The sequence below is a fragment of the Somniosus microcephalus genome, chromosome 20 (genome assembly GCF_052327205.1).
Source record: "Somniosus microcephalus isolate GS21.2 chromosome 20, FLI_Smic_1.0, whole genome shotgun sequence".
NCBI lineage: Eukaryota > Metazoa > Chordata > Chondrichthyes > Squaliformes > Somniosidae > Somniosus > Somniosus microcephalus.
Genome location: NC_141006.1, coordinates 22,993,650 through 23,007,401, shown reverse-complemented (window position 1 = coordinate 23,007,401; position 13,752 = coordinate 22,993,650). Strand labels below are relative to the sequence as shown.

Sequence of the window (13,752 nt, the reverse complement as noted above, 5' to 3'; positions counted from 1 at the left end):
TGAAAACACACAGGTAGGTTGCATAATAGTTTAACTTTAGAGGTGCACACCTCTAAATATAAAAAGTGATGTTTTTGAAAGTTGATTTATTTTGCTAAGTCTTGTATACTTTTATTGACATTGCAGAAAAAATTAGAGTTTTGGTTTGGGCAATGTACAGAAGCTATAGCTTCACAGTTGAAGGTGCAATCATAAATTAGCAAGTCACAATTTTGTGTTCTGGTTTTATTGCTAATAATTGCTCGGAGACACGAAAACTGTAGCCCCTTCTGTCCCCTCCCCCAAAAAAGTTTAATCAGAAAACACTTAAAATGTCAATGGCTAGGAGGAGAACTTCAGTAGCATCTCTAGTATTTTATTACAATAGAAAACACTCGTTAAAAAAATTACCTCTTTCAAATTGACCCATGTAAACTCTTAGCAGAAAAATACACATGAATTTGTGGGAGGGGGTGAGTGAAGAGTTTTCTTGCATGAGATCAGCTGTTATGCAAAATAATTTCTGCTGATAGAGAATAGGCCGTACACACCTCACTAAAACGCTGTTCTTTCCCAAACAGGGAAGAAATAAACACTGGATTGATTACCTGTGTGCGTTCTGACGTGCGTTCTGAGATGGTGGCTGGCAGCAAAGGCTTTCCCACAGCCGTCATGATCACACCTACAAATGCAACACAAAGAACCATAGAATCCCCGATCACTCCTGTACCACACACAGTCCACTATGAAAACAGCCGCCGTGCCAAAATGTTTCAAACCCAAATTAAATTTGGAAACAGCAGTTCATATTTCCTGTCTCAAGTTTTAAAAGTACTGCGGTTGAGTATTTCATTGACATGGTGTATAATTCTAAATTTTTAAAAGACGTTATGGGGGGTAGAGAAAGTGTGTTAAGTCTCGTCAGTATTTTAAAAGTAGCCGAAGGGTTATTAATATTTTTTTCTGAAAGGCTCTCCTGTAGCTGCCTGAAGAACATTTCGATTGAAGGGAGTCTCTTCTCCGAAGCAACCAAGAGAGACACTAATGGAGTGCACCCATCAAGCAGCCACCAATTCCAGTGAATACTGCTTTAAGAAAATAATGTTTCTGATTAAATTAATGAGTTTTGCCATTAGGCAGCTTTGAGCATCACAAAACTTGGCAGGGGTGGCTGTTACAAAAAAAAGCAAACAATGCTCCCTGTTGGCCTCGATCAACTCATCATGTTGGAATCAATGGTGCCTGTTGGACACTCCGGAATATCTCGCCAGGAACTGCTGTTTTTTGCTGGCAGCTGAGAAACAGTACTCATAAAAAGCTGAGTGTTGCAACATAGATATCTGTGCAAAAATAAAACACTTTCCTTTCCTCTCAAGGCAACAAGCTCATGCGGTGGTCAGTTTTACTGATGGCGGCAGCCCTCCAGTAGCCCACTCATGGTGAAAGCCCACATGGCGTCAACTGACTATTCACAGACGCACACATCCAGACAACTCACTAGATAGCCATTAGGAGTGGTAACTAATTGATTGATTTATTTATTTTTAAACTTCCCCTGCCCAAGCACATTAAAAGGTTTTCACCCTTCCCTCCTCCAGTAACCTTGCTAACTGGCTTATGTTGAAAATCTTACTTAATGCCTACACTATAAATCATTAGCTGCTTTTATATTTGCGTAGTTCTATAGTAGCGCTATGTTAAGGCCGGCAGCAGGAAAATCCAATTTTTTTTCCCCGAAAGGTAGGCAGGTTTATTTTGGTATCGTCACCTGCTGTGCGAGACCAGCACATCGGGAGTTGGCAATGTTAAATCAATGCAAAAGTAGCTTTTGATACTTAGCTGGTATTTTTCTCCCATATTGTTATTCACCTTTCGGATAAGACGTTAAAACCGAGGCCTGGTCTGCCCTCTCAGGTGGATGTAAAACATCCACTTCACTATTCGCAGAACAGCAGGGGAGTCCTCCCCAGTGTCCTGCCCAACATTTATCCCTCAATCAACAACTTAAAACAGATGATCTGGTCATTTATTTCATTGCTGTTTGTAGGTTCTTGCTGTGCGAAAACTGGCTGCCACATTACAAGAGTAACTACATTTTCAAAAAAAGCACGACATTGGCTGTAAAGGTTGTGAAAGGCGCTACATAAAGGCAAGTCTCTTTCTTCAACAGCATCATACAGGTTTACTAAATAAACCACACATTTTTTTTGAAACAGAAATTTGCACATCTGGTTGTTCGCCTGTATATAGAAAGACAAGATTACATAACTTGCTCCCCGATAGAGACAAATAAAAAAGCAGCGGTGCCAAAGTAAATAACTTGAAATGTCAAAAACAGAGAGTGTCCCATCTGTGCTGCATCTATTGTGGGTCGTGGTGAATTGAATCTCATGAAACTGATTAGAAGCAAGTCCAGTTCAGCTGGCTTAATCTTGAAATCTGGAGAACTGTACAATACTAAGGATAGGGTTTTAAGGAAAAAAAAAATTGAATGATGAAGAAATTACAAATTTTTCAGTATTGAAACAGCGCATGTAATACAGTCTCAACTGTGTTCCAATTACAACACAGCTTTCAAACTCTGAATGCCAACAGATTCAAGCTGTAATGTGGGCTTCATGCATTTCATTAAGTTGCAACTTAACTACCCCCCTGGATTCTGTAAAATGAACTGATCAGACAGACCAACTTCTGCCCCTGGATAAGAGGCGAAAAAAAGAAAAACAGTAAGGGATAAATATTGGCCAGCACACCAGGGAGAACACCCCCTGCTCGTCCTCAAAATAGTACCATTAGATTTTTACATCCACCCGAGAGGGCAGACTCTTCAGTTTAATATCTCATCTGAATGACAGGACCTCCGACAGTGCAACACTCCCCCAGCACTGCACGAGGGTCAGCCTAGATTTTGTGCTCAAGTCACGGAGTGGGATTTGAACCCACAACCTTCCGAGTGAGGAGAGAGTACTACCCACTGAGCCACAGCTGACACCACAAATTAGGAAAGGCAAACACAAGCCATTGGTCTCAAGTGCCACATCACAATCTCTCCTGGAAGTGCATGTGGACATTTGGCGATGACAGAATCAGACTCGACTGTGATGTCTTTAGTAAAGGTAGCAAAGGCCACAAAAAAAGGCAAATAGGGTTCTGGGTTTTATACATGGATCATTGACTATAAAGCAAAGAAGTGATGTAGCAAGTTGAAGTATTGAGTAGTCTGTAAGGCTACATGTATGGACACCCCATTAGTGTCATGGAAAGGGTACAGCAAAACATCACCAAAATTAGATCATGAATTAGAGGTTACAGTGATGAAAAAAGGATTAAAACAAGTGGTAATTTTTCCACTGGAATAGAGAAGGTTAAAAGGGAATCCAAGAGGTTTTCAAAATTATGGAAGACGTCTCCACACAAAAGGTTGGTAGAAGTGTGGAACTCTCCCACATAAAGCAGTAGTTGCTAGCTTAATTAATAATGTTAAATCTGAGATCAATAGGTTTTTCCTAGCCGAGGGTATTAAGGGACATGGAGCGAAGGCGGATGGAGTTAGGATACAGATCAGCCATGATCTCATTGAATGGCTCAAGGGGCTGAATAGCCTACGCCTGTTCCCATGGTGAGGTGAAGAGAGAGATTGTTTACACTGGTTGTCAGATCAGCGATAAGCGGGGAGATTGGTTGAAAAGACCATCCGACAACTGAACAAGGCCTCAGGAGCAGATAGAATCCCCGCCGAGTCACTAAAGCATGGCGGAGAAGCACTACTGGCACGAATTCATGAACTCATTTCTCTTGAAGGAGGAGAGCATGCCAGGGGATATCAGAGACGCCGTAATTGTGACCATCTTCAAGAAAGGTGACAAGTCCGATTGCGGTAATTACAGCGGAGTTTCCCTGCTGTCTGCCGCAGGGAAAGTAATCGCAAAAATCCTCCTCGATCGCCTTCTCCCAGTGGCCGAACAGCTCCTCCCAGAGTCGCAATGCAGATTCCGCCCACTAAGGGGCACAATGGACATGATCTTCACCGCGCGTCAATTACAACAGAAATGCAGGGAACAGCACCAACCGCTGTACATGGCCTTCTTTGATCTCACAAAGGCCTTCGACACTGTCAACCATGAGGGATTATGCAGTGTCCTCCTCAAATTCGGCTGCCCTCAAAAGTTCGTCACCATCCTCCGTCTGCTTCACGACGACATGTAAGCAGTGATCCTGACCAACGGATCTACCACAGACCCAATTCATGTACGGACCAGGGTCAAGCAAGCCTGTCATTGCACCAACATTCTTCTCGATCTTCCTTGCTGCAATGCTCCATCTCGCCCTCAGTAAGCTCCCCGCTGGAGTGGAGCTAATTTACAGAACGGGAAACTGTTCAACCTCCGTTGCCTCCAGTCCAGATCCAAGGTTGTCCCATCCTCTGTCTTCGAATTACAGTATGCAGACGACGCTTGCGTCTGCGCTCACTTGGAGGTCGAACTCCAAACCAGTCAACACCTTCACCGAAGTGTACGAGAGCCTTACACTAAACATCCGTAAGACAAGGGTCCTCTACCAACCTGCCCCCGCCACATAGTACTGCGCCCCGATTATCAAAATCCACAACAAGGCCTTGGACAACGTGGACCACTTTCCATATCTCGGGAGCCTAGTGTCAACAAGGGCAGATGTCGATGACTAAGTCCAACACCGCCTTCAGCGTGCCAGTGCAGCCTTTGGTCGCCTGAGGAAGAGAGTGTTTGAAGACCAGGGCCTCAAACCGGGCACTAAGCTCATGGTCTACAGAGCAGCAGTGATACCCGCCCTGCTGTATGCCTCAGAGACATGGACCATGTACAGCAGGCACCTCAAAAGCACTGGAGGTGTACCACCAATGCCGCCTCTGCAAGATCCTGCAAATCCACTGGCGGGATAGGCGCACCAAAGTCAATGTTCTCGCTCAGGCCAACATCCCCAGCATCGAAGCTTTGACCGCACTCAATCAGCTCCGATGGACGGGCCACATCGTCCGCACGCCCGACACGAGACTCCGAAAACAAGCGCTCTACTCGGAGCTCCGACACGGCAAGAGAGCTCCAGGTGGGCAGAGGAAATGCTTCAAGGACACCCTCAAAGCCTCCTTGAAAACTTGCAACATCCCCACCGACACCTGGGAATCCCTAGCCCAAAACTGCACAAAGTGGAGAAGCATCCGGGAAGGCACCGAACACCTCGGGTCTCTTCGCCGGGAGCAAGCAGGTGGAAGCCAAGCGCAAGCAGCACACGTCAACCCAAGCACCCCAGCCACCCCCCTTCAACCACCGTCTGCCCCACCTGTGACAGAGACTGTAGGTCCCGCATTGGACTCAGTCACTCGAGAACTCATTTTTAATGTGGAAACAAGTCAGCCTCGGTTCCGAGGGACTGCCTAAGGAGAAGATAGTGATAAAAAAAGGATTAAAACAAGTGGTAATTTTTCCACTGGAATAGAGGTGGTTAAAAGGGAGTCCAAGAGATTTTCAAAATTATGGAAGACTTCTCCACACAAAAGGTTGGTAGAAGTGTGGAACTCTCTCCCACATAAAGCAGTAGTTGCTAGCTCAATTAATAATGTTAAATCGGAGATCAATACGTTTTTCCTAGCTGAGTGTATGAGGGGACAACGAGTGAAGGCAGATGGAGAGAGTTCGGATACAGATCAGCTATGATCTCATTGAATGGCTCAAGGGGCTGAATAGCCTACGCCTGTTCCCATGGTGAGGTGGTGAAGTGAGATTGTTTACACTGGTTGTCAGATTGGTGATAAACTGGGAGATTGAGTATCACTAGAAGGGGGAAGTCAGAAAAATCTCCTTCATATGAAGGGTTATTAGAACTTTAAATACTTTAACATAAGTGGCTATTGAGGCAGAGATTATAACATTTAAATAGGAATTGGAAAAGTATTTAATATAAAGATGAGGCAAGGAAATGGGATTAGAGTAAATAGCTTCAATTGAGGAACCAGCACTAGTGCTGAATGGCCTCCTCCTGTACTTGAATTTCTATGACTCGTTTAAATTTGGCAACTCAAAAGCAAATTAACACTGGACTTAATGGAGTAATTCAGTTGAGCATTATCTACCAGTTATCAGAACGTTACAATTCTAGAATCCCCAAACTACACAAGCAGTGAAACTCTTTCAATCCCAGGTACATCAATAAGCATCACCCTAAACTGCAAGTCTCAACCCATCTGAGAATTTCACCAATATACTATGGCATCTGTGACTACAAGGATACTAGTCAGACCAAGAGGTGCCTCAGGTATCAAAGCAGTCGAAGCAGGTCACAAGGGACTACACCATTCTGAGGTGGAAGGAAGAAAGCTAGACTAGTTAAAGTAATAGAACTCCATAAACTCAAGTTTTTTAATTCATTTCACATGAAGGTTTGACATTTTTTATTTGTTCATGGGATCAGGGCATCACCGACAATGCCAGCATTTATTGCCCATTCCTAGTTACCCTTGAGAAGTTGGTGGTGAGCCGTCTTCTTGAACCGCTGCAGTCCGTGTGGTGAGGTACTCCCACAGTGCTATTAGGGAGGGAGTTCCAGGATTTTGACCCATCGACGATGAAGGATCGGCAATATACTTCTAAGTCAGGATGGTGTGTGACTTGGAGGGGAACTTGGAGATAGTGGTGTTCCCATGCACCTGTTGCCCTTGTCCTTCTAGGTGGAAGAGGTCGCGGGTTTGGGAGGTGCTGCCGAAGCAGCCTTGGCGAGTTGCTGCAGTGCATCTTGTAGATGGTACACACTGCAGCCACGGTACGCCAGTGGTGGAGAGAGTGAATGTTGAAGGTGGTGGATGGAGTGCCAATCAAGCGAGCTGCTTTGTCCTGGATGGTGTCGAGCTTCTTGAGTGTTGTTGGAGCTGCACTCATCCAGGCAAGTGGAGAGTATTCCATCACACTCCTGGCTTGTGCCTTGTAGATGGTGGAAAGGCTTTGGGGAGTCAGGAGGTGAGACACTCGCCGCAGAATACCTAGCCTCTGACCTGCTCTTGTTGCCACAGTGTGTGTGTGGCTCGTCCAGTTAAGTTTCTGGTTAATGGTGACCCCCAGGATGTTGATAGTGGGGGATTCAGTGTGGTAATGCCATTGAATGTCATGGGGAGGTGGTTAGAGACACACTTTTTTTGTCCAGGGATAAACAACATGATGCTCGGTCTATATACAGTAGACCCTTTCTATGAGTGTATATGAAAGCCATTCAAGTGCATTTCTAAAGCACACGTTCAGAACCATCACTGTAAAAAAATGTATTAACAATGCACATAATGGCAGAAGTCGTGATATAGTGCAGTGTTATTGAGGAGGCAATAGATTTACCAACTCACCATAAAACTTATGAAAAGTTAGAGTACAAATTCCTCAAAGCAGGAACAGACTATCAAGTCGTAAGTTTTAAGTTTACTTTTTAAAATTTCTACCCAAACAAACATTTCACCCCTTAAATAGTTTTATTGCTGGTTTGAAAAAATATTTAATACCTGTAGTGGTGTCAAGTTGGCAGTGGAAAAGGTCATAATAGAATGTCACTGCAATAAGTGGAGACTGGAGACTCCAGACACATTTATCACAGATACTTTCCAGTCTAGCATCATTTTCTAACTGAATCCATGTACAAATTGTCAGCTTTACATAAGAACTGTGGCACTGTAGAAAGCTTTTACCTAAATGGCTTCTCTCCTGTATGCGTTCGGACGTGCTTCCTCAGGTCACTGAGTGTAGTAAAGTACTTAGTGCAGCCTTCTGAGTCACAGTTAAATGTTTTCCCTGTGTGAAGCCTCTGATGGGCTTTCAGCCTGGAAATGAAATGGAAATGAAGGCAGTTACTACTAGTGTTCAGAGTTGACAAGCTGATGAGTGATACATTAGCAATTACAGAATCATTAGTTACACCAAGCTCTACACAGAAGAGTTGTCAAAGAATTTTTCTTCAGGAGAACTTCACTCAAAACAGCACTTCTAATGTCTTACTTACAAGCGAAGAGTTTAGCACCTAATGTCGTAAATCAAAGAAGGTCTGATAGAAACAGAAGATAGGAGCAGGAGTAGGCCATTCGGCCCCTCGAGCCTGCTCCGCCATTTAATGAGATCATGGCTGATCATCCAAATTCAGTACACTGTCCTTGCTTTCTCCCCATATCCCTTGGTCCCTTTAGCCTTAAGAAATATATCTAACTCCTTCTTGAATATATTTAATGAATTGGCCTCAACTGCCTTCTGTGGTAGAGAATTCCACAGGTTCACCACTCTCTGGGTAAAGAAATTCTTCCTCATCTGTCCTAAATGGCTTACCCCTCATCCTTAGACTGTGACCCCTGGTTCTGGACTCCCCGACCATCGGGAACATCCTTCCTGCATCTAGTGATATGTTTGAACAAGTTGGCAAAGAAATAACATCTAGTGTAGCCATCAAGCTTTATTACACTGGAACCACTAATACTGTGCCAATACATTTTGTACACCGTTAATTCACCTCAAATTACTTCTATGGCTATCCACCAGTGACAGACCAGAGACTATGAGAATTTTATTACAGTATTACATAAAACCCTCTCCAGAAAATTCAAGTTTCTAAACCTGCTGGGTATATTGCCACAGTTAACCCATCCACAACTCCACTTTACTGAAATCATAGTGCAGACGGTGATTTCCCATTGCTATAAATTGCAGTGTTAGCCTACAAATCATTGTCCCTACCACAATTAAATTCATTCCCGGGGTGTCAGGCAGTGCCACTCTTGTATTAGCGTGAGGCTGACTCTGAAAAAGATTGTGTACACAAGCAGTCTAAAAATAAAAATCTGAGGGAGAAATGAATCAAAAATAATTAGACCACAGTAGGTCAGTTGGGATGCCAAAAGCCAGGTCTTTCTTTTCAGCACTGGATATTGTTCTCTCGTAATGGAACCACCCAGGGGCATAAAGGGAGCTGTTTCAGCGAGAGGCAGTAACTGCTAATTCTTAGAGCTGCTTTTCAAAGTGGCATTGTATCAAACACAGAACAAGGCCAACATGAAACAGCATAATTATTTTTGGCACCAACTCTTCAGACTGAACATACGCACCCTTTCAAGGAGCTCAGTGGATTACAACATTTCTGCCCCCCAAGCTTTAATTCTGCCCAAACTGATTATAGTTTCCTCGGTCAGTTTTGGGCAATGTTACGAGAAATTGAGCAAAATTGAGACGCATGACCAGGTAGGAGTTCCACTGTCAATGGATGGCAGAGACAGAGCAGAAGAATAACATTTTACTGCTAATAAGCAGTAGCTTAGCATCGGTAATTGCAATGATGGCCAACTCCAGTCCACTGCCAAGTTATTTTTCCTCCCATCGATCTCACCCCTCCCCTCAAAGTTAGAAAGGTTTTAATTACTGGGAGAATTAGATTACTGTTGCATTGCTTAAAACCCCATAGCCAATAAATTAAAAATGTACAAGTAACTGGTGGGTATTTTTATTTACAGTCTCGGCCCCTCCACTGTCTGATTCTCACACGGTTTGTCTGACATCCAGTACTGGATGAGCAGAAATTTCCTCTGGTTAAATATTGGGAAGACAGAAGCCATTGTTTTTGGACCCCGCCACAAATTCTATTCCCTTGCCACCGACTCCATTCCTCACCCTGACAACTGTCTGAGGCTGAACCAGGCCGTTCGCAACCTTGGTGTTGTATTTGACCCAGAGATGATCTTCCGACCACAAGTCTGCTGCATCGCCAAGACCGCCTACTTCCACCTCCGTAACATCCCCGACTCCGCCCCTGCCTCAGCTCATCTGCTGCTGAAACCCTCATCCATGCGATTGTTACCTCTAGACTCGACTATTCCAACATTCTTCTGGCTGGCCTCCCACCTTCCAGCCTGCATAAAGTTGAGCTCATCCAAAACTCTGTTGCCTGTATCCTGACTCGCACCAAGTCCCATTCACCCATCACCCCTGTGCTCGCCAGCCTACATTGGATCCTGGTCTGGCAACGCCTCGATTTTAAAATTTCCATCCTAGTTTTCAAAGCCCTCAATCACCTCTCCCTATCTCTAACCTCCTCCAGCCTTCAAGATCTCTGCACTCTTCCAGCTCTGGCATTGTGCATCCCAGATTTGAATCGCTGCACCATTGGTGGATGGGCCTTCAGCTGCCTAGGCCCCAAGCTCTGGAAATCCTTCCCTAACCCTCTCCACCTTTCTCTCCTCCTTTAAGACGCTCCTTAAAACCTACCTCTTTGTCCAGGCTTTTGGTCATCTGTCCTAATATCTCCTTATGTGGCTCGGTGTCGAATTTTTGTCTGATAATTGCTCCTGTGAAGCGCCTTGGGGACGTTTTACTACATTAAAGATGCTATATAATTGCAAGTTGTTATTTCTGTAATTTAGGCTGAATGCAATTACTGCAATTGTTGTATTAAAATAGATTTAATATATCTTTAAATACTAAAGGAAGTTTTGCGATATCCCTCTACTTTTATTTTTATCTAAAAAAGGGGGAGGGGGAAAAAAAGCTTTTTAAAAAACCCATCAGAATTCCTTTGATGCAAAGGACGGAAGTGGTTCCATGCAGTGGTAGTGTCACAGCTTGGGCCAGCTCGGTTCCCTAGGATGAGCTCAACGCACTTTATAAGAATCAAAAATCAATGCAGATACCACACTGGATTGGCTCAGTTGCTTAAGGTAATTGTAAATACAAAGTGAGCAGTTGTATGGCTGACCGGCCTAATTACATATAAAAGCCGCCTGCCACTTTTTCCTGCAACTTCCTGCCTCAATTTAAAAAAGAATGTGAAGGGTTAAAACAGCACTCTTTCAAAACACAAGTATAAAACTTGAAGAAAACTGTGAAGGCCAACACACAACTATGTTCTGACGAAGGGTCATCGACCTGAAACGTTAACTCGGTTTCTCTCTCTACAGATGCTGCCTGACTTGCTGAATATTTCCAGCATTTTCTGTTTTTATTACACAGCCATGCTGCTGTTTAGACTTGACTGGGTCTGGGTTAAGCAACTCAACCCAAGTGGCTGAAATCCCTTGCATGGCCATATTCACTAAATCAGTGTTGTCCAACAGAAATCGCTGTCTAGCCACAGGTGTGGCTACAGCAACACAGTTTTAGCCACATGCACTAATTTTAGTAGAAACCATCGTGCACACAATACAGGTAAATATTTACTTAAACAGCCAACACCGTTCAGTAACCAAGGGAGTAAAGCATTCAATGGTCAAAATTCACACACTGCTTTTCGTCTTTACCATGTTACCAACACACAGAACAGTTAATGTTCACATGCACACACCGTGTGCATACGTGTATCGAGATCACACCCGGCACTAAATAAATTCTTATCGCTGGTTATTTTACCAAATGTCCTTTATTTAAGCTTTGGTCATGTGACTTTCACGTTGGGAAAAAAATATGGTCAGATTGTCCCAAAGATAGCAAGCAGGAAATGTGCAACAAGCTGATTAACATGACCAGAGCTTTTGAAAACAGATAAAAAGCAAAATACTGCATGTGCTGGAAATCAAACAAAAAACAGAAAATGCTGGAAACTCAGCAGATCGGTCAGCTATGGAGAGAACAGACAAGCTAACGTTTCAGGTGCAATCCTTCATCAGAACTGGCGCAAACAAATGAAAGATGAACAGCATTTAAAAAAGGAACAGAGCAATGGCAAAGAGGAAAAGGCATACGAGAGAGGAAGTAAGCGCATCAAAAACAAGAGAAACGGACAGCAAATGAAGGTGGACAGATTAAAAGAGACAAACGGAAATCACTACGAAGAGAGGGAGAGAACTTCAAGGCATTCTTGGAGAAGGGTTACACCTGAAATGTTAACTTGTCTGTTCTCTCCAGACGCTGACCAATCTACCGAGTGCTTCCAGCCAATGTTGCCTGTAATTATTTTTGGTGCACGGCCCCTTTAACTGGCTGCGCGGCCCATTCAAATTTTCGTGCATGTCCGTTTTCTCCCATGTAAAAGCCGGCGAGCGGGCTGTGTGGAACCTCCAGACCACTGTGCAACTCAACAGGAACGCTGCTTCCAGCATTGCAGATTTCCAGTGTTTGCGGCCTTTTTATTTCTATTGTTTAATGCAAAGAAAAGAACTTGCATTTATATAGCATCTTTCACAACCTCGAGACGTCCCAAAGCATTTTACAGGCATTGAAGTGTAGTCACTTCTGTAATGTAGAAAACGCAGCAGCCAATTTGCACACAGCAAAGTCCCACAAACAGCAATGTGATAATGACCAGATAATCATTTTAATGATGTTGGTTGAGGGATAAATATAGCCAGGACACCAGGAAGAACTCCCCTGCTCTTCTACAAACTAATGCCATGGGATTTTCACGTCTACCTGAGGGGGCAGACAGAGCCTCGGTTTAATAGCTCATCCGACATACGGCACCTCAGACAGTGCAACACTCCCTCAGTACTGCACTGGAGTGCCAGCCTAGATTTTGTGCTCACATCTCTGGAGTGGGACTTGAACCCACAACCTTCTGACTCAGAGGGGAGAGTCTACCAACTGCCATTGCTCTTCCAGGAATACCTACCTTGAAGGATTTCTGTTCCTCTCTTTCTCTGATCTTTTACCCTGTTCACCTTTCCCTTATTTTTCATGCACATACTTTCTCTTGCATGCGTGCACATATGTTTTTCTCCTCCCCCTTCCTTCTGTTTCTTTTTAAAATGCTGTTTATCTATTTGCGCAGTTACGATGAAGGGTCACATCTGAAATGTTAGCTTTCTGTTCTTGCCACAACTTTGACTGACCTGTTGAGTGTTTGCCGCATTCTGTTTTTTCTTCCTAAAACATCCTTATATTAGGCGCAAAAAGCTACGTCACACTATCCTCGTGAATGGTGGAACACCACTGTCCATTGCCAGCAAACTGATGCTTAGCAACACTGCATAAACAGCAATATTAAGCCAAGTATTTATGCCTCCCAACTCATTAGTGCTCCAATCTGAACGTAGAAATTAAGTGCTAAATATAGACCTCACCCAAAATTTGCTGCCAGCTCTTAAAACCAATTCTCTGGTTTGACCTGGCTTTGAACTGTAACTGAGACTCTTACTCAAGACATTTATTATGCACAGTACATATCTGTACACTCTTGGGATTACCCGCCAGGGCTACTGACATGAGTTATCACTATTTGAAGAGCCAGGATGCAGAATTTAATTGCCCAATTTGGCCAAAAGAAAAATCAGCAAAATTTCATGCGGAAATGTTTTTCCCAGTGGGGAGAGGAAGACCAGGACGGGGGACAAAGAGGAGCTCAAATCTACTTCAGCTGGAACGTGTGAATTTCAGTTTCACTGCCTGCTCCAAGATCGGAACTTCCGGATTAATGAAGCCTTGTCGATTAAGGGAGGGGAGGAAATAATGAGACACAGAAATTTACAAAATGCATACTACATTCTAGGAGTTGCAACAAAGTCTTTTTCTGTGTTGGAATCTTTGGCTGCCATCACCCACTGGTTGCTAGTGTTCACCGTTATAGCAGCCGCCTGCTGTACCGGTCTGAATTTCACCATTACATTACATGATCATAAGCCTCCCACAGTAAGTCAGGGCATTTCATTAGTGCAAGGATGCACCTTTCAAGTCACCCCACAAGCTAGTGAAATCCTCCTGCAAGAATAAAATTATATGTTTTGTATGTGAGATGAACTCGAGACTATTAATATAAGATGTATGTAATAATAAAGATAAATTTAGTGTGTGGATCTCC

The 13,752-nt window shown here is 43.7% G+C and overlaps 1 protein-coding gene across 2 annotated transcripts in view; it reads right to left on the bottom strand.

The window, feature by feature from the left end:
• The window catches only part of mtf1 (metal-regulatory transcription factor 1), an 89,263-nt gene that overhangs the window by 23,120 nt on the left and 52,391 nt on the right, over window positions 1-13,752 (bottom strand). For both annotated transcript variants that reach the window (XM_085962405.1, XM_085962404.1), the window contains exons 4-5: window positions 7,679-7,810; window positions 588-661 (exon numbers count right to left, since the gene is read on the bottom strand). In XM_085962405.1, the coding sequence (XP_085818531.1) occupies window positions 588-661; window positions 7,679-7,810 (206 nt within the window). The remainder of the gene's footprint in view (window positions 1-587; window positions 662-7,678; window positions 7,811-13,752) is intronic.